The 23,999-nt window shown below is 44.8% G+C and overlaps 1 protein-coding gene across 8 annotated transcripts in view; it reads right to left on the bottom strand.

The window, feature by feature from the left end:
* Positions 1 to 15,308, bottom strand: part of EHBP1 (EH domain binding protein 1) — a 211,231-nt gene extending 195,923 nt beyond the window's left edge. For all 8 annotated transcript variants that reach the window (XM_082303308.1, XM_082303307.1, XM_082303306.1 and 5 more), the window contains exons 1-2: positions 15,039 to 15,308; positions 13,566 to 13,978 (exon numbers count right to left, since the gene is read on the bottom strand). In XM_082303308.1, coding sequence (XP_082159434.1) covers positions 13,566 to 13,669 — 104 coding nt within the window. In that variant the 5' untranslated portion in view covers positions 13,670 to 13,978; positions 15,039 to 15,308. The remainder of the gene's footprint in view (positions 1 to 13,565; positions 13,979 to 15,038) is intronic.
* Positions 15,309 to 23,999: the final 8,691 nt, after the last annotated feature.

The following is a 23,999-nucleotide window of genomic DNA, read 5'->3' on the forward strand; positions in this document are numbered from 1 at the left end:
TGTAAATAAGATCATTATTAACATGATTCATACTGAAAAAAGAGAAAGGGACGGGCCACTTTTTAAAGTTTGTAAAGCATAACTTGCAGTTTTTCCCTCAGTTATGTAGTATCTTGCTATCATAAATCTGCACTCATACAATTCTTAGCAGTACACAGAGTGTTTCTTGTACCTTCTGCACAATTTCTCCGTATCTCAGAGACAAAACAGGGATCATTTTTCTCTATCACACAGCAGTCTTGTAAGAGTGGATTAATAATGGAGCTGTGTGGCTGCAGAATTTTTGCGCAGAGAAATTGTTAGCACTTTATTTCCACACAGCAAAGTGTAATTTTGTAGTTTTACACCATTACCACTGAACAGAGAGCTGCTACCATCTGGCCTTTAACAGGAGATATAAACCCTGCTTATAAGTAACTGTGGATGTAAAATATAGAAAACTTGATGAAAGATGATTTGTGCACACAAATTAGGGAGTGATAGAAAAGATGCTTTTTCTGCACAGTTACAAGGGAAGTTGAAAGGAAGCCTAGTGCAGAACCAGGATTTTCTGACTTCGGTTGTTTCTACCATTAGACCACACTCTAGGAGGAGAAGCAAAGACTTCATTCCACCCTCCAAATAAAAAGTACCTAAATAGAAAAAAATGCACAAAATTTACCAAGTCTGCTCTGAACAAAAGAAGGCGCTAAACTGACTGACCCAGAACTATTTACGTAAGGAACAAAAATAACTTTTACTACCACTTTTAGTAAGCCTGTATAGCTTCGCAAGCTCTTCTAGCTTCAGTATTCTCAATAAAACATTCTGCTGCCTCTGGCTACATCTGAAGAGAGACAGAGAAGACTGTGTGCAATTTCTTTGCTGTGACTCGGAACCTGCATTGGGATAGAAAAAAATTAAATTCCTAAAGCACACATGTATATTGTGTATGCTGCATTATTCCTCCCCTTTTCACATCAGCCACCTGGAAACTGGAATGTGGCACCAGTATGGAAAACCACTTACACAGATACAGTGAAGAAAATACAATGTGATGACAATAAAAGGATGCATCAGGATGAAGATATTGAGACAACAATTTGAACTGAGTAAAAGTGCACAGGGGAAGGCTTGACACATAAGGCAGTTTTAGTTGCAAAGCAGTAACTCTTAGAAAATGTTATAAAAAGAATACTCAGAATTTTTTAATATCATAGGATATCAATATCCAGACTTTCTCTGTCTGTGCCTTAAAGGTAGAAATACTTCAATAAAGCAGTTTGTTTTCATTCAGCACAAAAAAAGAATTCCCGGAACACTTTAAATTTAGATTTCTTCATTCACTGTATGATTGTAGCTATCACACTCACTCAAAAAGAGGTGAAATCCTAATTAGCATTCACCAAGAGAAGATGGAACCTCCCTTTTAAAATAGTTTCTGAAAGAACTGTGATTATCATGAATTATGAAAGTGAAGCGCTCCTATCTGTTTGGCAAAGCCAAAGGGAAGGATAGGTGTTGTATGACATGTATGATTGCTCAGGCACAGTAGAACAGTGGAGCTGCTGCCTGTAGTCAAGGTCCAAGCACACACGTGCACATTGCTTGGTCAGCAAAATCAAGCCTGAAAGCTCAACGTGACACCATGAGTTCCCATTTTAAGGAGGGCACACTTTGTCATAAGAATTTTCCATGGCCTGTGTCAGCAAACATCTGCCTGAATAAAACACAAAAATCTGATTGCAGCTGATTATGGGAATTATTATTGTATTCAATGGAAGAACAAAGGCCTGGGGCCCTGCTACAATTTTGAGAATTTCAGTAACATAAAAAGCTTCACTATTTCAAAGTTACTTAATTACCAGCAAGATGGCTTGAGGTTGTAAGGAAAGTGAGATTTCTGGCCCTGCTCAGCCCATGTGCACCACAGCACACCTGGGAGTCTCCTAGAATAACCAAGGGTGGACAAGATTTGTCCCTTACTAGCAACAGCCAGTCCTTTTGCTATTCACCATGAGCATCCAGGCTTTCCATTCCCTTAAGATGGTTCCATTACATACATTGATTTTATACATGCACACTGCATCTTGAACTATATATTTGTACTTATTATGCACAGGTGACACTTCTTTGTCACGTGTTACCAGCGTCCAGAAATGTCTCCCCACCTTAACTTCTTTGCTGGAAGGGATGTTCAGTGTAAGGAGTTAAGATCCCACCAAGAAAATCCAAGCTAATCAAAGAGATTGATGTCGGCAGAAACACAAGAACACTCCGTGGCTGTTCTCTGACATTATTTTTGCTTCACACACTGGTTGCTCATATTTATGTCTCTGGTTTTGTATCTCCAAACCCATCAGGATCTGCCTTGTATACTCTGTACACACAGACCAAAAGACATTCAAACAGGGAGAAAAGCCTCACATTCTGCTCCTCACTCCCCCACTCCCCTGCTGCTTCCCCACCAGCTCAGATCACTTCACAGCCCATCCTACACATCTCTGAAACAAGACAGGTGAATATTCCATGAAGAAGCTGCAAGGCTGACCATTTTAAAAGGCTTCCTAGGGCAGCAAAGAAGAAATTACCCCATAGAAGACCTACCAAGGCTTCTCTAAGCCCATCTATGGCACAGCACAGGAGGAAGACGAGGGCAGAACACTCATTCTGTGAGGTTAACAAGGCAGCAGGTTTCTGCTTCTCTACATCTTAACGGGGTTGTCAACCGTAAGAGGTACTGACAGTTCTCACAATGAGGTGAATACAAACAAATCAGGATAAATTGCAGTCTTCCTATAGTCAAGAATAGCTCGAGATTATTTTCTCTTTTTTTAAATTACAGTTCGTTGACTTTACCATTAACTGCAAGTCAAGTAAGCATCCTCCTTTTAACAGCTGTTGTTAAAAGAAGCAGTAGTATTATTCTTCCCCCTGCAGCACATGATCTAGTTCCCTAAGAACAAGTTTGTCTGAAATAAATTTATTTACTGAAGTCAGCACTTTTCTTCCCCAGGAGGAAGCAAGCTTTGTGCATTGTAAATGCTTTATTAGGGTTCACTCCAGACAACGAGACTGAATCTATAGGCAAAAATGTCCATATTCCTGATTCCAGTACAGCAACAGGAAAGGAGACAAGTGACTGCACTGTCACCTACCACTGTACTACAACACTAGCCACTACCAGCAGTACTGAAGTGACTGCTGATGGGTCAGATGAACACCCAGCACCAGCACTGGGTAACCCACACCCTGAAAGCACAGGGAATGCCTGGTTTTACTGCCATTTTCCCTTGCAGTACAGCTTCTCCCGAGGCAGCTAGAGCAGGAGGTGGCTCCAGGAACAGATGGAGAGCAGAGAAACACAGAAATGTATCTAGCAGCTCCCTGCTCCAAAAATACACCGCACAAATGGCCACGTGGAAGCACAAACTGACACAAACCCGTAGTTCCAGGCACAGGGAAAAAGGCTGGGGTGCCAGCAGCTTTTGCCCTTGCAGATTCTCCAGTGTCTAATAAAAGGTGAAGGTACTGGCTTTTTACCTGCACCATTGCACCTGACCAAGACTCCTCTCTTCCATCCAGAGGCCCTTTGTCACACAACCCATGGAAATAATAGCTGGAGGTTTCCACCCCTGCAAACCTTAGTTGAAATTGTCTGCTGAAACTTTCCAATGCAATGCTGAATGTGCTGGCCAGACAGAAAACTAAGGCGTATTTTAACATCACAAAAGAACTTTCCCTCTATGAAGCAAAGCTAAAAATAAGGGAGAGGCCCAAGGTTCAAAAACAACAACGCAGCAGAAAACTTGTCATAACCACCGACAGCATGGACCCATCAACCACAACAGTGTTGTATGCCCAGAGAAAAGGGCTGTCCTGGCTCTCTAGAGAAGTGGCAGCAGTGTTGGTGTGCAGCTGTGGCAGGCTCTGACAAGGCACTGTGGCACAGGGGGCTGCCACAGCCCCCAGGTAGCAGGTGATGTGTCAGGGGCAATTCCTTCACACCGAGCTCTCCGTAGGGCCCTGCTCCAGCATTCTCCTGGCAGCAGCTGCAGGCTTTCAGCTGGCACAGAATTTACCTCAGGAAAGAGGGAAGGATGTGTGGGGGCAGGAAAGCAGAGTAGCCTTTTTCCCCTCCACCCCCCAGTCGACAGGACAGTCTTACAGTCACAAACTAAAGGAGGCACCATGTCTCAAGCACTGCATGATTATAATTCTAGCACTATGGGTGACCACACACTTTCTCAATCCTCCATCAAAACATCCCTTGATTACATCAGTGGCTATGAGAATTCAGGGTGTTAAGATTACTCTTGGTGATCTTTCAGATAAAAATTTTTAAAACTCAAATCCCATTTAGTATGGGGGAAAAAAGAAATCTATGGAAAAGGAAATAACTCCTTTGCTGCTTTAAGATTGTCTGTCTCGGTATCCTGAAGAGTAAGTAGACACTGGAGCTCAGAGTAGCCATCTACAAGGAAGAAAGAAACAATTTTAGCAGTAAAGACAAAAAAAACCCCACCAACAAACAAAAAAATAAAAGCAGAGCTTATGACCCACAATTCCCTGTTCCACATGCACAAATCCCAAAAAAAAAAGGGGGGGGGGGGAAGTGGGGTGGGGGTGAAAACACCATTGTATTTTTCAAAAAGTGTTAACAGTAAACAAAAGCCATCCTAAATATGCCTTAAAACCAAGTAACACTGTTAAAAATTCTTTCAATTTTTGTGGTATGACAGGAAGTGTAAAAAATGGGTCAGGCCTTTCTCATTCTTAAAATTTTCTTGTGTGTCAAAGATGAAGGAATGCAAGGGGAATTCTCTCACTCAAGAGACACTCATTCCAAGAATCTATCCAGTTAAGATCTGCTCTTGAAGAGAAAAAGAAGTTTAAAGATCTTGTTCTCTTGAAATATTTCACAGCTTTATACAACTATTGCTCACGTTACCTACAGGAAATGACAAACCACTAAGTTTTCCAAGAGACACAACTAGATAAAAGACAGGTACAGCTAGAAAACACAGCCAAATAGATTTGCCCACCTGTCAGCACGGCCAGAGATGAAACTCCAGAGCTATGTCAGGTGTCACCAGGAGCTGTCAAGGTTAAATCCTCTGCTAATAAACCAAAGATAAATCAGCAACAGGTTGGTTTGGAAACTTACAGATCTGAGTTAGATCTTTGCTGGAAAAGAGAAGCTCTGACAGCTCTTTTTTGTTCTTTTAAATCTCTTCCTATGTACTGACATAAACAAAGGGAGTCAGAATTTACTCAATGAATAGACACTGAAAGTCAAGGAAATTCACAGTACTTGCTGAGTGGCAAGAGTACAATGTGCTGCCAACTGGATTCAATGATCCAGATTCTCCAGTTACTTCATTCAATACAGCTTTTCGTATTAACAGTACTGGCTATGCAAATACTCTCCCCAAACACAGCTGGGAGGGGAAAGTTAGTTTATGACACTGGATGTAAAAGCAAAGGGAGGCATCACTGCATCAATCTTAGCCCTAAAGAAAGGTCAGGACAGCTATCATCCTAGGGCATCAGGCAGCAACATACCTAATGGAAGAGCTGACTTTGGGAATGTCTTTTGTCTGTCTAGCCTAGGCAAAAGGTGATGGGGCTTGTCCCAACAGGAGGAGATGAATACATGCTCCCAGCAAAGCTGCACACCCATCGGAATCCACATCTCCCACCGCAACAGCCAGTGCCACCCATCCAGCAGCGCCAGACAGCTCTGACCCGTCCTACAGCACCAAGGCAGCAAACAGCACTTCTTGGGTGAGAAAAGAAGCCACTGAATATGAAGGGTGACTGCTCATTACAGGTGCTTGTGGAGGTGGCACACAGGAAATGAGTGGCAGTAATACGGGAGCCAAAACTCATGTGATATGAGAGTCTTAAAATACCCTGAATTGCTTTAATTCAGTTCTTCCTGTAAGCAGAAATTATTTTGCCTTTGTGATGTTTGGTCAGCACCAAAGTCATTTTTCAAAACAGATCCATTAGAAATGAAAGGTCAGATCTGCTTGCGTGCTGTTAAGCTGATACAGCAGCTCACCCAAAACAAAGCCCACAGAACGACTGCAGGAGCGTGCACATGAAATAAAACCCGAAACCAGTTTGTGCTAAAATAAATACACAGAGCCACAGAAACTGCAGCTCAGCAGCTGCAGACAGTTAGCAGCTGCAGAGCCTGGCCATAGCTTTGGAGTAATCCTCAAGAAAGTCTCCTCAAATAATAATAAATTAGAAACAAAAAGAACCCCCAATGACTCTCCACTACAAAGAGAGCCTCAACAGGCAAAGAATTACTTCTGCACTGCTCATCTTTAAAGGTTTGCAAGCAGCTAGAAACTGTAGTTCAGAAGGGCATGCACTTCTGATTCATCTCAAAAGCTTGTGCACTTTGAAGCCCTACAGTGACAGCACAGGGCACTGACTCAGGATCTGGGTGATTTAGCTGAAGCACTCTAAGATGCTCTTGCCTGCAGCTGTGGCTCATCTCACCGCTCTGGCAGATTTTCCTCCCCATTGCATCAGGGCAGCATAAGGGAGGTGTGCCTGCTCCTCAACTGCTGCAGTTCACACTCGCCTCACAAATGGGAGCTGAAGTTGATGGCACTTAATACTGACGAACCCCGCAGCATTACTGACACCCTGCCTCTGCTTCAGGGCAGAACGCGACTGCTACTTAGGGACAGTGACATCCAGCTCCACTCTTGAATCCAGAAAACCTCATGAGTCAGAGCCTTAGACAACAGCAATGTTAGTTATGGTTCTGCTAATTTTAGCTCGTGCTTAACCCACAGTTCCCAAATCCCTGCAATGCCTCTCCAGGTGCCAAAAGCCACAGCTACCCTGTACCTCAGCTGCCAAAACACACAGCTTCCAGACGAGAGGCTCTGGTGCACTTACAGAAACTGTACGCAGCAGAAAGACATTTTTCAAATAAAGACAAGAGGAAGAAAACAAGGACAGCTTTATTTATCCTACTGCTCTGCGCATATCTTAAAATAAGGAACAAAAGTTCATCTGCACAGTTCCTGTGTTTCAGAGTCCAGCCCAGGACACACAAGACAGACTTTGTGCAGAGGATAGCTCAGGAGCGTCCCACAAGGTAGCAAACAGCCTGTCAGGGCCAGCTTCTACACCAAGGAGCAAAAGGAGAGAGAGGGGCAAGGGAAACAAACACACACTTCACACACTCTCCTTAGAGTAAACCGGGAAAGCTTTTAGAAGTAAATAAACACACACACACACACCCGCCCCCATATTCTCAGAAAGCCACCCAAGCAGAATGCTTTTACTACCATAACTGAAGGGTTTGTTTTAGAAGAAGAGTTTCCTCAGACTTAGTCAACCTTACCAGCCTCCTCCTCCTCCTCTCCTTATTCACACTAAACTGTGAAAGGGACTTCAGCTCTCTCCAACCAATTAAAAACTAATTGAAGCAACAGACTGGCACTATACAGCCTGAGCAGTCTAAGAGATGGCAGACTCAGCTCATATGAGGCCTACACAATGTCATAATATTTCATTTTATTTAACCTCATAGCACAAAGAGCTGAAAAGAGTATTCACAAGGATCCAATCCTAAGAAAAAATTTTAAATCTTTATTGCAGTTCAAGTCCACTGGGTTCAAATGAACAGTACACATTCTTCACTGCATGTGTGCACCACAGTGCCTGCAGGAACAGAGCAAGGTTTTATTTGTTCCAAAAGCTCCGTGAGGAAGTTATGCACACACACAGCTTCTCTCTCAAAAAATAAAGCTGTGTTAGAACACAAGTTAGTGTATTTTATTCATTCAAGGAGACATCTTCACCACTCTTGACCATTAAAATGAAATTTATCTACACCCGGATATAATCTAATGTTTTCTGCTTTTGCTAATTATTTTTGTTACTGCTAGGACAGGAAACAATGTCAAGGAACTGCTGAAAAGAAATCTGTCTCTCAGAGACAAACAGAATTCAGAACAAGTATTTATGCCAAATCTTTCTATCCTACAGACACTAAACTTTGTGCCTGCATCTATCAAGGCAGTCTTTTAGCAACTGGACACAGAGTCACAAGCACTCTCAAAACATTGCTGCAAATAGAAAATGGGTTTAAGCATGCAGCACTGACAACCTAAAAGGGAAGCAGCAAGAAAGACTTCACATACACCTGTACCTTTCCTACCCAAATTTCTTTGTTTCCAATATGCAGCCAGCAATTTTGATGAGAAATCCCTAACTTGTGGTCGAAGAACAGACCCGAGGCTGTAAAAGGGGTTAGGAGGGAAGCTTGGCAAGGTAGGGAAGGAAAGCAGCTGGCATTAAGCAGCTGGGATTGGTAGACAACCTACTGACAGAAGTCAGCAGAGAGTCCATAGGAGCAAATCTATGTTTCTGCAAAGAAGGATTTTCTTTTTGATACAAAGAAGAGCGATGCAAAGTGACAGAGGAGAATTGCTTTTATGTGTGGACAGCAAGTGTGTTTTAATTGACTACAGAAAGAAAGGAGGAAGACAGCTGTAAGGCAGCTGGTGGTGATTATTTGGAAAGAGTATGTTTGAAGTAAATTTAAGCCCTCAAAAAATCCTCAGTCAAAATCAGAAATGAATGGCAAAGAAAATGCTGAAGTGCATTTGCAAATGGAGATTATTTAGTGCGGAATCAGAACTCAATAAAACGTATAAGGACAGAGTACAATTTCATTGAGAAGAACAGAAGATAAAACACAGGAGAAATTGCATGGTGCTCTCCTTGCACAGGTTGTACATGTTACAGTACACCTATATCACCAACACCCCAATCTGATCAAAAACTCTGCAGAGGAAGCCAATGACACAACAGCACAGAGCACAGCAAAACTAATTCAAAGAGATTCAATAGGATCATCCTTTATAGTTAAAAGCACTTAGGTACTCACGAAATCCCCTCTAACAACTGTGCAAAGCAAGAAAATTAATTGAGCAATGTGACAGCCTGACCCCATTGCAGGCAACCAAGGATTCTACAGCAACCAGTTAAGCCCAGTTCTTCTGGTGGCCTTCGGCACTGACGGGTTTGCTGGAAAGCAGCAAGCAGAAGGCAAGCAGATCAGTGTGAACCGTGGAATCTCAAAAAGCTCATTTCTCTCCCATGCACAATGCATGCCAAATCTTAAGATTCCTTCAGCATCCAGTTATGAAACTACAATAGAAGAGGAAAACAGATGGCTAAAGCCTTTTGAAGAAAAAAGAAAAAAAAAAAAAAGGTTAAGCCTTACTTCCTTTCCAAAAGAGAAGTATGTGTATTTAAAAAGAGAGAACTTGCTTCAGACCATACCTAATCAATATAAAAATAGGCAACTTGCCTCATGGACATGAAACCTGTCTTCAGTTAAAGCTTCTGAACATAAGTTTAACCCTTTTAGAACATCATGGCTCACTGTACTTTTAAGCAGGATTTAAAAGCAAAGCAGTTCATGTAGATGACAGACATTACACACATTGTACAAAAATAACATATTTATCTCTAAAGCAACTCCTGAACACAAATCCCATGTAAAAGCCTTGATGTTTACTCTTTTCCAGCCTTTGTAAGCAGTTAGCACCTATGTTCAGGTGAGCAGCTTTCTTGCTCATAAAAGCATCCAATGAACAATGACGAGTTAGGAATTTGGCAACCTCAACTCTCTAACTTCAGCCATTCTCTGTGGAAACCAGCGAATATTACATTTGAAGCCTCTGTTGAGTCCTTGACTTGTGAGATATCACACAACAATAAGGAAACAAAAAAGCCACCCTAAAGAGCTCATGTGTTCAGCAGTAGATGTTTCAGCAGCTCTATAAAACTGCTATCAGAGCTTCAGGTCCAAGTACCAGAACTGATCTGTGGTCCAAAGGAGAAGTTTCCTCCTCTGCTGAGCCTGTATCTCAGACAAGCCTTGACTCAGTTGCCTGAACAGAAGCCTCCAGCAGCTGGGAAGCCCCAGGGTACACAAGAGATTCACGCTGGGCTAGCAGTTTGAACCAGGATCAACAGGAGACCTGGGCTTCTCCAAACTGGCAGCTGGGACTGGCAGTAAACACAAAGGCATCCCAAACAGGGCCTAACACCAATGTTCAGGCAACTGGACTGGGTCCCCTGCACAAGTCACAGCATTACACCTGCCAGGGATGCCCAGCACACTCCTGCCCCACACAGCAACCCTCTGCTCTGACAGCAGAGAGCAGGAAATACAGCTGTTTCTTTAGATGCCTAAGCAAAATGAATGAGACTGATTTATGGTTTTATTCAGTGACTCTGCGCTGAGGATAAGCACTGAATTAACTCTCTCGTATCACACGTGGTCCTTTCAGGCCAGGGCTGCAGTTCACTGGTGAGGCTGTGTGGAAAATCCTGAGCTGCCCCAGCTTAGTCCAAGGGTAAATGGAGAATGACACACTCCAGCACTTTCAAGCAAGCACCTTTCAAAAAAAATCAACTGCTTATACGATTAATGCAAAGTACTACGTTTTCACAGTAGCAGGAGTCACTAATCCATATTAAAGACCAAGACTACATCCGTTTATTTATTTATTTTTAATGAAAGGTTCTAAATAAACCAACTGTTCAATTTTTCAAAGGTACTGAGCAGCCACAATAATTAGGTCTGGGTCAGTGGGAGCTGCCAGAATGCCACAGAAGTGACTCAGTCCTGTTAATTATCTGAAAAATAAGGAACAGTGACAACACTGGACACTCCATCACAACCTATCTCCCCCAAACACACCACCAATGAGAAGCAATCATTTGAGAGTGGTTGTCTGTAACCATTATTCAGGACAGAAATTATAGACAGGAGAAAAAGCAAGGAAGGTTTCAGCCTAATCTGGCCAAATGCTGCTGTACGTAGAGATCATCTTATAAAAAAGTGAAGCAGCAACACCACAGCAGTGACAACTTCCCACAGTGCCAGGAGAACTCCAGGAAAAAAAGAGCAGGAGCTATTTTAAATGCTAAGTTTAAAAACCAAACCAAACCAACCAACCAAAAAAAAAAAAAAAAAGGCAACTCCAATCAATACAAGTCCAGAGGAAACAAAGAGTATTAAAGCCAACCAGAAATTCACCCAACCTTGCAAACCATACACCATCAATACAAAAATATTCTAACACACAAGTCGTTTTCTGAAGAGTCATACAAACGCAAACCTAACAGAAGATAGCAGTTCACAAAGAGGCACACAGCCTGTTTTGGTCATGCACAGTCCTTGCTCACAGACACTTCTCAGTTCCAGTGTGTTTATGACTGTGTTGTCATTTATTTTAAAATATGAATGAAGTATTCTTTTCCCCCAGAAACACTGCATTGTTAAAATGCCAGTACATTAAAATAACTTACTGCTTACTACATTTCAATCAAACAAACTACAGACTACAGCACAGACACTTAATATATATTGAGTGCTTTCAGCAAGATCAGCATATGGAGTTAATTTCTTCTGTTTTGTTCTCACATGGGCCAAACTCAGAGACAAGGCTCAGAAACAGATGAAGCAGTGATCCTGTCAGCATGCACAGAAACTGTATCTTCTCCAAAGTTATGGAGAGACTTAGTTGAAGGCTCTCAGAATACATAAATATTTAACCCTTTGTTTCTATAGAATTTTGACTTAGGAAGTTTGATTATGGCAGAAATACTGTATTTTAGGTTGTGTGTGTAAAGAACATTTTTGTTAAGGTTCCTGAAATAACAGGAAGCAGAATCAAAAAGCTTACAATCAAAGGACTTTGTGAGTTATGTTCTTCCCTATTGTGATTTTTCCTACAATTCATCCACATTTCACCACCATACTGTTCCTTTGTCATAACCAACACAAGCACTGATCTTGCCTGCATTTAAACTCAAGAATATAAAATGAAGTTCAGAAGGATGTCCTTTTTGCAAAAAAATAGCTGCACATCTGAGGTTTTAAATGGCTCTCTCACTACTGCAGACACAGACATTTTGCTAGGTGGTCACTCTCAGTTATGATTACCAATAAGCTACCTGTTTCTAAAATAACAAGATACTTCACAAGAGAACTTTTGTGTATGATTTTTTCTTAAACCAAGGAAAAGTTAGATGCAATTCCAATGCAAACACTCCCCTGCAGGATTTATCATTTAGTGCTGAAGCATTCTGCAAATTCTCAGCAACAAGTGAATCAAAATGAAAATGAAACCTAAAACAGCCAAGTTAATGCAAACAGAACATAATAAGAAACCCAACTGCTAAAATAAAACTGATCAACCAAAATTACTGTGGAAAACTCCTTGGCCTCTTTGGGACAGTAGATCCCATGGGATAATCAGGACAGCCTCTTTCAACTTCTACAACATTTCCATTTGTTATTTACTCTGTGAAAGCAAGTTCAACTTCCAAAACAATTCTGTTTCTTAAACATTCTAGGCATGAAGAAAGCTTGCTAAAAAAATCCAAAACGTTTAATCTGACAGTGTTCCTTTAAGACAGAGCAGTGCACAGCCTTCTAGCACATTTGACAGAGATTTCCTACTCCACAAGATAGAATTTAAATTTGTAGAGGCAATTACTCATAACCAGTGAAAGCAGCCAATGCAAGTGCCAAACTTGCCAACAAGAAGAAAGGCCAAGTATTAGAAAGGAGGCTGCAGTTTATTACAAGGCAATTTGAACATCTTGGTCCACAAGGTCTGGAATGTATTTTCTTCATCCCCTGACACTACAAGCACACACTAACGTGAGGAATTATGTCAGTAACATCAATATTCCAAACATATAAAACAGCAGTTATTTATATAATGGAGATCTTTCCCTGACTATTTAAAAGCTGCTTCTAGTCTTGCCTAGCAGATTTATTTAAGCTCACTTTGCACAGGAAAGACGATGTGCCAGACCCACACCATTAACTGCTGTCTAGCCAGTTCCAAAGCCATCCAACTGGACCACCACCACACAAAATTCTTGTCTGACTAAACAAACACCTTAAGGCAATTCCCAAGGACCTGCCTCTTGCCCCTTCCTGTTAAAAGATGGAAAGGATAAAGGAAAAGAAGAAGGAGAAACATGATCTCTGCAGGTAAGGAAGTCAAAAATCAAAACGGGCATCCAACCCACATTATCCCATGACCACCATGCCCAGGACTGATCTCCAGTGCCTCCAACAAGCAACATGAGTGTCAGTAGATAACACTCAGCACAACCAAGCTGAACTGGCAGTGGAAAATAGCTCATGGGAAATATTAAAAAAAAAAAAAAACCAAACAACACAAAAAACCCAAAACCGACAACCAAAACCACACAAAGTCACAGATGCGAGCTAACAAACATACCCTCCTCTGCAAAGTAAAAACACCACCAGCCTAGAAAATCAACAGCGCAGACCAAAACCAGCAGGTCCAGGGTAACCATGCAGCAAAGCCTGCACCCACTGAGAAAGACAAGCAGCTCATGCAGCTGCTTCTGCAATGGGCTGGCAATAGAAGGGAAGGGGATGGAAGAGCAATGCACATACCAAACAATATACAATGAGCAACATCCTTCCTATTTCAGCACCAGCAACTTACTCCATCATTTTTACAGCAACATGAGCTGCTTCTTACCATTTTTTTGTGCACTCAACCATCAATTCCTGGTAAGAGGCCACAAACTGGAACTTGGATGCATGTTTCCCAACACGCTGCAGTCTTTTCCAAACTGAAGCCATGATGGTGAGAAATACCAGTCCTCTTAGACAGCAGAAGCTGTGTGAATACCAATGTAGGTTTCAAAGAGTGTGTGTGCTTGATACTAGCAGATTTATATACAGACACAGTAAAAAGAGTGTGTGAGGAACTTGACGGGATGTCTACAATTCATATTCTGCCTCTCCCCTCCTCAGGGTAAATCCCAGTCTAGTGGAATGGCTCATCACTGGCCAGGAGCAGCATGCAGTAGCAGTAGACAGGTAATGGAAAGGAAGTTCTCTCATGCAATCATCATTCTTCACACAGTAGATGAAGGGAAGACTGCAGGACTGAAAGACAAATAAGACAGGGAGAGAAAGCACTGGTTAATGCACTTCATACTAAGTGCTGCAACTGCACGTGATCTCGTACCTTTCAAACAACTACAAGAACATACCCCCTTCCTGTTGTCACCCACACACAGCCTCCCCCCCCCACCACCACTTAAATAAATAAATAAGAATACTGCAGCAATTTCAGGAATTCAAACCACGAGACTGTTCAGAAACATATCAACATATCCTATTATCAGAAGCATCATAATTGGCAACAACAACAAAAAAGGGCAGGTCAGGGCCACACCGAATCCTTATGAAGCATCTCCGGGAAGCAATGCGAAGTGGCTGAGGTGCTGCCAATATGCACCCAGAGGGAGGGACACAGGGAGATGAAGTTCTTTGTCTTGATGACAAAAGGTGTAACAGTTGTTTCCTCTAACACACCTCCCGCTTTCATTTCTCTGAGTAAGGAGAAGGATCAGCCAAGAAGACAGAAAGGGAGTCTTGCTGCTCAAATGCTTGTGCCAGGGTGAGGAGGAGGACGAGAAAGGAAGGGGCATTTCCCGAGTCCAAGCTACCCAGGATCCCCCATCTTCCTCGCTGCATCATATTGAAATGGAAATGTCTCTCCATCCTGCACCGAGAAATGATCATCAGGGAGGTGAAAAGGGAGAGGAGAAACCCAGGTGGGTTTCCTCCCTCGAAAGGAAAGCAGCATCTCCGCTGGGTGCGGGGAAAAGAGCCTCTTCATTAGGAATATGGGGAAGCACAAGCTAGCCGCAGCCGGCGAGAAGTCAGGGCAGGATGGCATCAAAGCTGGCGACGAGGCTACCTGAAGTAGAATCGCCCCCGGGAAGGGGGTCCCCACGGAGCCCCGGGGCGAGGAGCGCCCCGCTCCGCCTCAGCAGTCCGTGTCACCTCCGCGCCCAGCCCGCCCGGGCAGCGCCCCCCGCCCTTGGCCGGGAGCCGGAGCGGTTTAAAAATTAAAACGCCACCGGCAGGGAGCGAGGCGGGGAGCGGCAGCTCCGGGACCGCGGGAGGGGCCGGGCGGCTCCCCGTGCGCGGCACTCACCTGCCGCCGGCTCCTCGCGGGCGGTCCCGCCGGGCGGGCGCGCTGGCACCACACGGCAGGCGAGAGTCAGCGCTGCCGCTGCCCATTACTGCAGCAGCCCCTCCGCCGGCAGCGCCCTGCGGCTGTCCCCATCCTCCCGCAGCCTCATGGCGAGCACCGCTCCCCCGCCGCTCTCCGCGCCGGCCGGGCAGACAGCGCGGCTCGCAGCGCGCCTCACGCCGCCACCATCGCTCTCCTACCGGCGCTGCGCCGTGCCGCGCCTCACCCGGCCCGCCGCTCCCCCGCCCCCGCCGCCCCCCGCCCCCGCCGCGCCATTGGCCCCGCCGCCGGCCCTCCGCAGCCCATTGGACGCCGCAACTGTCAATCATTCGCGCAGAGAAGGGGTGGGGGAAGACGGGTTCCAGATCCTCACCTCTGTCTCCAGCTCCACCTCTGCTCTGATTGGTCACTCATCCCGAGGAGGCGGGGATAGTTGTGAGGAGGGACCACACGATAGGTCAATGTGGCCGTCTGTCAGCACGAAGACACCCGGCTATTGGCTGTGGTGCTTCCTAAAGCTGCGGTCAGGGCAGGGGTGTGGCGCCGCCGCCGCCGCCCGCGGGACTCACCGCCGCCTCAGGGCCGGGGAGCGGCGGGAAGGGAAGGGAATGGCTGGGGCAGGGACGGAGGGAGCCGGGGCGGGAGCCACAGATGCCTTCCGTGAGGTGGGCACGGGGCGGCTGAAGGGGCGAGCGGTTCTGGATCGAGGCGGCGGGAGGGGCGGAGGAGCCGCGGCGAGGGACAGTCCCCGCGCTGGGCCCGCCTCGAGGAGGGGTCAGTCAAACGCCGGGCCTGACCCAAGTCCTGCAGCACAGGCCCCGGTCCTTTAGGGGCTCTGGAGTCCGGGTGCGGATGGGAAATGGATGGAAATTAATACCGCAGGCAGGACGACGTTTCTTTGCTGGTTTAACCTGCGTGCTCAGGCACCCAGGCGGCGGAGGCTGGATGTTGTGCGCAGTTTGATGTTAAAGTGTCTGCAAGGGAGAACGGAGCAGTGAGGGGGTGATGTGGGATGTGGCTGTGAATTCCCCGTAGTCACGCTGGCTATAAGCTTCTCCTACACTGCCGTGCTATGAGGGATATGTCGGGACCCAGCTGTAAACCCTCGGTGCTGGGTTCCAGCATAGATGTAAAATTAACCTGTGGCTACTCTGTTTCGCGCTGCTTGTTGCCCGTGTTCCCTCTGGACAGCCGTACAGATGTCTTTAAGTTTGGGATCCCAAAGCGCCATTTGCAGTAGGTGAATTCCAGAGTCAGGGCAACGTGGTTGCGTGATCTCTGGGAGCTAATCCTAAACCTTTGAGCCAGCCAAGTCAGAAACTAAGCCAGCTATCAAGTGGAAGCACAGAGAAATAAGGAAGATAATGCAGTGGAGCTTTGAGAGCAGCTGTAAAATTGAAGCCTCAGGGCTTTGCAGTCCTCTGTGTTCTTTCCCATGACAAAACAAATGGAGTGCAAGCCTGATCCACAGTCTGGGAAGCTCCTTATCCCAGTGTTTTCCTTCTTTCCCCTAAGCTGCCTCTCACTGTGCTGGCATATCGCAGAGGCTGCCAGCATTCAGTGGCTGGAGTGAAAGGAGAGAAAGAATGACTGTGTGGATGGCCACAGGCCTAAGCTGAGCTAAGTTACATTGGAGAGGTTGAATGTTTGGGCTATTGAGAAGGTCAGCCCTTTGCTTATAATGTGTTACTCTTCAGCCCTTAGCCCAGCGGCCAGAGGGTGTGTACTTGGAGCTGTCCTGGATGAGGCAGTGATTGTCCTTTTTTTGAAGTGTTACACTGAAATGTTGCAGACAGTTGTACTACTCATAGATTTTCTTGGAAAATCCGGGGGCTTTTTTCCCCTGAATATTTTTGAAGTTAAAATTTGAAGATTTTGCACATTTGTCTGAACCGATCTGTACCATTTTTGCAGCTGGTTTATACACACAGAGTAATTCCAACACGCTTGCGGGAGACATCACTGGGCTTCCTAAGTGCAGATCACCTGCTTAGGATTTGGGAAATGAGGCCAGGATTTCCAGAGCACATCAGATGGAGAGCATGCTGTATGGAGCACATAAATGCTTGGTTTTGACTTGGAAAATACCAGATGGAAAACTGGCAGCTGTAAAGTGCATCAAACAAGGCAATTTAAAATTCCAGTGGCCCTGAGGAGATGCTTGGCTCTTCATACCAGAGAAATACCAAGTAATCAGTTGTGCTGATTTTATTTCAAATTTATTCTGAGTATATAACCAAAAGTTAATCCATGAACTTCTCTGATTTATCTCCTGAATAACCTGCAGCACCCAGGCTAATTCCTATGACATATCTATGACCAAGGTCTTACGTTCCTCAAACTAAGATAGCCGTTTTCTGTCCAGTGGAATAAACACAGAAGGTCTGGTGGTTTGTTCAGTGACTTGTGTTTCAAACGTCATTATTTATTAACATTTTCCATTTCCTTCATAGCTTTTGGATTCAAGTTACACCAGGCCTGGGAGGTACATGGCATAAGGCTGCTTTTGCCCTCGTTGTGTGGGGAGAAATACAACACTGGCAATTATCCTACAAATTATCTGTTTTACAGTTTTTAAGAGCAGCCATCCTCAGTTCTTGCAATTTTGGGGAAAGCCTTAGGAGATTCAAAGGCTTTGAGGAATTACTGTGGGAGGAAGGGTGAGATCTTCAGCTGTAGATTGGAAGCTAGAGGCCACCACAGTGTTCTCAGGTTACTGGACTGAGTCTTACACCACACCAACTCAAAAGCTCTTGTGACTTCTGTTGGCATCTCACAGCCCAGAGGAACCAATAAATGGCAAAAAGGGATTAGCAAGGGCATGGATGAAGAGCCCCTATGTCCTCCTTGGGTCAGGCAGATGGGTCAGCAAGGAACCCCCGTGTTGACTTCAATTCCATATTGCAAATATCTCTTGACTGGTCCTGCTGGCCACAAGCCTGGTTTGAGACAATGACCCAGCTCAAACCACAGTTCAGCTCAGGATCTGAGCCAGGCTTTGGGGAAATGGTCACATTTTTACTTAATCCAGTATTGTGAGCTTGATGGTGAAAATAAGCAAAGTTGGTTACACCAAGGTGTCCAGTGCTCTCTTTTAAGGTCAGTAGCTGAGTGAACAACTCTCGTGTGACTCACAGAAGGGTCCTTCTGATTATGAAAAAAATGATGCATCATTTTATGTACAGTGTCAAATCTCTTCTGCAACAGGAAAAATAGTCATGTGATGAATTGGTAAATACCCTTTTATTATTTAAAGACATATAATGGGTGGGTGACAGAACCTATTTAAACCATATTCATGTCAAATCTGCTGCCTTCCTTGCCTGTGGAAGGAGGAAATGTATTCATGTATATTTGAGCTCGCTCTCGTCTGTGGTGTTCTGGAAGTGGCATGGGACAGGATGCTGAGAGCTGCTCGAGCTGAGAAGTTGGTGGGGCTGACCAGGGAGGTCCCAGAACAACCTGACCCTCTTCCTTATAAGCAGCTGGTTCCACTGAGGACACCCTTAGTATCCAAAAACCCATACTCTGTGGCTCCTCTTTTTCACTTGCTATCTTGACACTCAGACTCCGTCACAATCTCCACAGAAATCCCTGAGTATTTTTTTTTTTCTGGATTTTGCCTCCTGCTCCCTGGCTTTGACTGATGGTGGGAGATTTCAAGCTTCCTGTTCCAAGCAGAGACATGATCTATGCTCTACTTCTCTTACTCTCTGTCAAGTTTTAAAGCTCTCCAGCCTCTCCCTTATCCTTCAACGCCTCGTCATCAGCATGACTAAGGACAGGTTGTTCTCCAATAAAGAAATGACCTTTGCTAGGAATAGCTGTCATAAATCTCCATTTCCCTGTCTTCTGTACATGAGCCTGCAGAAATGTCACTGAGGAAATCAAGGAATTGGATTATGTCAAATTTGCAAGTACATTCCGCTTTCTGAGGCAAAGGGCTGTGTAGATGAGGTTACCTACACCTGCCACTTTTTAACCTCCTTGTATTTCTAAATCCCATCAAACCTTTGATCCCCTGTTAATGAAAGTCGTGGAGAATTTGCTCTGACCTCAGTAATATTTGTAAAGTACCATCCTCCTGCTCCCCAACATGTCCCTAACTGGTGCTTGACACCCTACCATTCTGTTCTGTAACAAGTAATGCTACGTTGTCTGCTCTTTTTGTTTCCTCACATCCCAACAGTAATTAAAAAAATACATTATACGTACACACACATAACTAATCATAATATAGATAGCAAAAAAAAAAAAAATTCTTTAATCCTCCCTTCTTCATTGGTTTCTTGCTTGTTGCTGATGAAATTCCACTCAGATGTCTTTCCACATGACCTGGTAACAGCCGACAGCCATTCTGTATTGGAGGGAATAATGTTTTCAATATTCTCTCTGGTTAATATCAGTGACAGTTGAAAGGGTGTGTGAGTATGTGTGTCTGGAATATCCCTTTATATCTGTGCTCTGAAAGCTTGACTTTGGTGGCCGGGGTAGATGATTTCCACGTTGCAGAATCAGACAGCCCAGCTCCTATCACAGCCTGGAACAAAAGCAGATCATTTCAGCAATACTCCCAGCTGTGCTTAAGGCACAAGGCATAGAAACATCACCATTTGTTCTTGCCTTGCCAGCAAAAGAAGTAGACTTTGGGATGCACTCTGGTGGGCTTGTGTTTTGTTACTGCTCTGGCCCAGGCCAAGGCAGGCAGCCCAGCTTGGCTCTTGCCTGTGGACCAGCTTACCTGTGCAGCATTCCCAGCCCAGGCCAGGTCCCAGCAGAGCTGTGTACAGGCACCCACCCTCTGAAACCTCCTAATCCAGAGTCTGCCCCCTGGAGAGCCCTGCTGCCAAAAGGAATCTGCAGAGACAGCAGCTGGGATAACACACCAGCACCTCTTTCTCATGGATTGTTTGTTCCCCCACTCCTTTTCTGTGGCTGGAGCCTGCACTCATATGTGGTGAGACCCTGTCATGCCTCCCCTCCAGGCTCTGTGCCACAAGGGGTACCCAAAATGCCAGTTCCCTAAGTGGCAGCCTCATGTCACAGCCCCTTTGCTCCACTGTGACCAGCTTCATTATGCCACTCCAGAGGCACCAGCTACCCCCCTGGCCTGCCCCTCTAAATCCCACTGCCCAAAGTCTTGTAGGCAAAGTCAAGCAGGAGGGTTCAAACCAGAGCAGATGAAAAACATCCTCGCCATCTTGCCTTTATCTCCCCTCTCTTGTCTGGCTGACATTCTCCCCAAACCACTCAGCAGTAAGGGGCAAGTTGTATTTATCTGCAGAGGAGGTCAAGGACAGGAGTCACATTCCTGAAATGCAGAAGTTGCAATGCAGTTCAGCCTGTGGAGGCAAGGGCAAAGATGGGGCACTGACGGTGGAGACCCCATGCTGCAGACAGCATTTCCCTGCTCTGGATCAGAACACCCTGGATTGGTGCTGGTTTCTCCAAGTTTATTATCAACTTGCTTTTCAGTCAATTTGGAATGGTCTGAATGAGTTTTGTCATTACCTTTTGATATCTTGCTTCTCTCTTCTCAAAAAAAAAAAAAAAAAAAAAGAAAGGGAAAAAAAAGAAAGGAAAAAAAAAGGCAGCCTGTACTTTGTCCATAAATAACGACTTTCAATTTTTTATCATGCTTGGTGTATCCTGTACCCTTTCCAATTCTTCAATACCCTTCCTGTGTGGTCTCCCTAGCCTTTTTTCAGAGTATAATTATGCTTGTATACGACATCCTGCAGTACTAATGAGGCAAAAAATGCCTTCCTCCCTCTCTTTTTAGAATAAACAGCTCATAATGTGGCCAGCAGGACCAGGGCAGTGATCACCCCCTGTATTGGGCACTGGTGAGGCCACGCCTTGAGTCCTGTGTTCAATTTGGGCCCCCCAGGACAAAAAAGGCATTGAAGTGCTGGAGCATGTCCAGAGAAGGGCAGGGGAAGAGTCTGGAGCACAGTTCTGATGGGGAGCAGCTGAGGAAACTGGGGGTGCTCAGCCTGGAGAAAAGGAGGCTCAGGAGGGACCTTATCCTCTACAGCTCCGTGACAGGAGGGTGAAGCCAGGTGGAGATCTTTCTAAGAGCTATGGAAGAAAATAAGAGATGGATCAAGTTCAGAGGCAGACTTGTTTCCTGGCTCCCATACCCATTTTACGTGATCCTGGCTATGACAAATCTCTGATTAATCTGCTGTAAATGCTTCATGGTGGTGTCTAAGGAAACTGCAGATTCAGTGGTGGGAAGGTCAAGGAGTGAAGGCTGTACAGCCCCATGCAATTTTTTCCACTGTGAGCCTGTTTATCAGAGAATCAGTAGCTGGACATGCAATCAGAATAATAAGCTGGAAAAATGTAAAGTCTTTTATCTGCATTTCTGTAACTACCAGAGAAATCATAAAATGTAACACAGCTGTCTTTAAAGATTATGCAGGAAACTCCTCTTTGCCCAAATATAATATATGTCATCTTTCAAGAGAATGCCTAGTTAACTTTAGATCTACACCATCAGTCATCCAGGCAGTTCATCAGGATCAGGGGTACATTTCCTTGGAGCACAGGCATTAGGAATGCACAGGCCATCATAGATCAAATCTGAGGCTTTCTTGGAAGCCAGTGGAGAAGCAATTACCTTACAGATGTGATAAGACAATCCATTACACAAAAAGGTGCTCCTAGCAGACTAGGGGGAAATTTGTAGCTAACTGCTTGTACAACCAGAATCTCAAACATCACACAATAGGACATTGGTGCTTGAGGAAAAGTATCTTAAGGCACAGAGCGGAAATATGTATGTGTGGTGTGGCCTTCATCCTGGAGAAGAGGTACAATTATCACAGTTACAGCTCATGAAACTGAGCCCCAAGGACCTGCTCAAGTATGCAAGACATTCAAGTGGACAAGAGTTTGCAGTAATGGTGTCGGGCAGGCATGAAATGGTGTGGAGAGACTCAGCTTTGAGAGGACAAGCAATTAACTGTGTTGTAAAAATGACTGCAAGGTTTCCTTCTCCTATTTTTAATACCTCGGCAGACACCCAGTTTAGATAAATATCTCTAGTTAATCTGGAAATTAAACTAGATAATCACAGCCAAGTTAGATAATTCCAGACTCAGAAACTGTTCTTCATTATGCCCAGATTAACCCACAGGGGTTTAAATGGTGTTGCAAGTTATTTTTAACTGAGTTACCACTAATCTCCCTCTATACTTTTTAGTCTGTATAAAGTCGCACTGTCAGAAAGCATGGGGACAGTTATCTTCCAAAAAATAAAAGGGCTGGCAAATGGTATGTAGGACTTGTTTTGCCAGATCATGGTCATGTTTGGGTTCCTCCTGTTTCCCCCACTTCACAATTTTATTTCTGTTATTTCTGTTAAATTCCTCTGCAAGAGCTATGGAGAACATGCAGCCTTAAGGACCATGTATCCCTACAGCAGAGTCCTCAGTGAGTCCCTGCCTGAAGGAGGAGGTTGGTCAGTGTAGATGTCTTTCATCCACAGTCTTGGGATGGGAAATTCAATTTTTTTTTTCTCTGACTAGTTTTAGGAATCTTACTGACTCTTCACACATGCCTAGAAGGAGTGACTGCTTTGTCAGCCATGTAGAGGGATAATTGAAAAAAAAGGGAAATCTCTATTTGGGGCTACTTCCTAAGTGGAGCTAGGTGACACACTAATGCTTGGGGCCACCTTGAATCACTGGTTTTGAAATTAAAGATCTGGAGGTGTAGATGGGTTTCTCTCCAGTAAAAAAAAAAGTAGAATCCCAAAACCCCAGCAAATGTGCTCCCAGCCCAGGTCAAGTGCTGGGAACGATTCCATTGCTGCACTAAGAGATGCAACTTAATCAATCACCAAGGTACTTTCCTTTCATCCCTAACCAGAGCTCCAGAGCTCAGCAAAGGACCTGCACAACAACAGCACAAGGCTGGTAGAAGCATCTCAGCATCTCTCTTCCTGGCAGAAATTCCTGTATCAGCCAAGCTAGCAGAATCTGTCTGTTTTGGGAAGCAACGGATATGTCAAATATTCTGGCAAAGCCCAGGAGAAATGACAGTTCAATGATGTTGAAAAGAAAATTATCAGAGAGAGATTAGTTTGTCTGACAGTATGTCTTTATGCTCTCCGCTGAGGAAGAACAAGAGTCCTTTCATGCATATTGAATTTACTCCTGGTGTGAGTCAACCTCTGTCAGTAGGGCTGTAAGTGTTGCCGGTTTAGAAAAATGGGTGATCGCTGCTGCTGGCTCCTGCCCCCTGCACACCTCGAAACACCAAAGCTTTCCAGCCACTGGTTCTGCTGCCAGCAATGCTCGTTTTACACCATGGTTTGGGGTATGGCATTCAGAACATCTCCTGCACTATCCATTAAAACATTTGCCCAAGGAGGCAGATGGGACAGCCAAATGGGGTCTGCAGGCCATGGAAAGCCCAGAGTCTGATTTTGGAGATGAAAAGAGATAAGGGAGAAAACGGTGCCTGTTAACAGGAGTGGCGGTCCCGACCCATTTCTCACATGACTTTGCAGGTGAACTACCCTGCACTGCTGGCTGCCTGGGGCCATCTCTCTCTGCAGGACACAACAAAACTTGACCATGTTTTGCCACAGCCATCCCTTACTGCTGTGGTGTTGCAGGTTGTGCAGAAGCAATAATCCCTGAACAGATGCAGAATGATGCCACAATGTTCTACTAAGAATATCTGCAGCAGATGTGTATCACACACTCACCATCCATTCTCCTCCCAAGTCTAAGACATCCCTGGGCTAAAAGCTTGGATACAAAGTAATGCCCAGAAGTTTCAGGTCCTTTTGCTGGTACTTGTAAGATGCCAAACACAAATGACAGTGGTATGGATTTTGTCTCATGCTCCGGCTGTTCTGCACACCGTTATGGTAGCCCAAAGGTGGCAGCAACCCAACTGAGCTCA

Source organism: Coloeus monedula (genome assembly GCF_965178545.1).
Source record: "Coloeus monedula genome assembly, chromosome: 2".
In the NCBI taxonomy this organism is placed as follows: domain Eukaryota; kingdom Metazoa; phylum Chordata; class Aves; order Passeriformes; family Corvidae; genus Coloeus; species Coloeus monedula.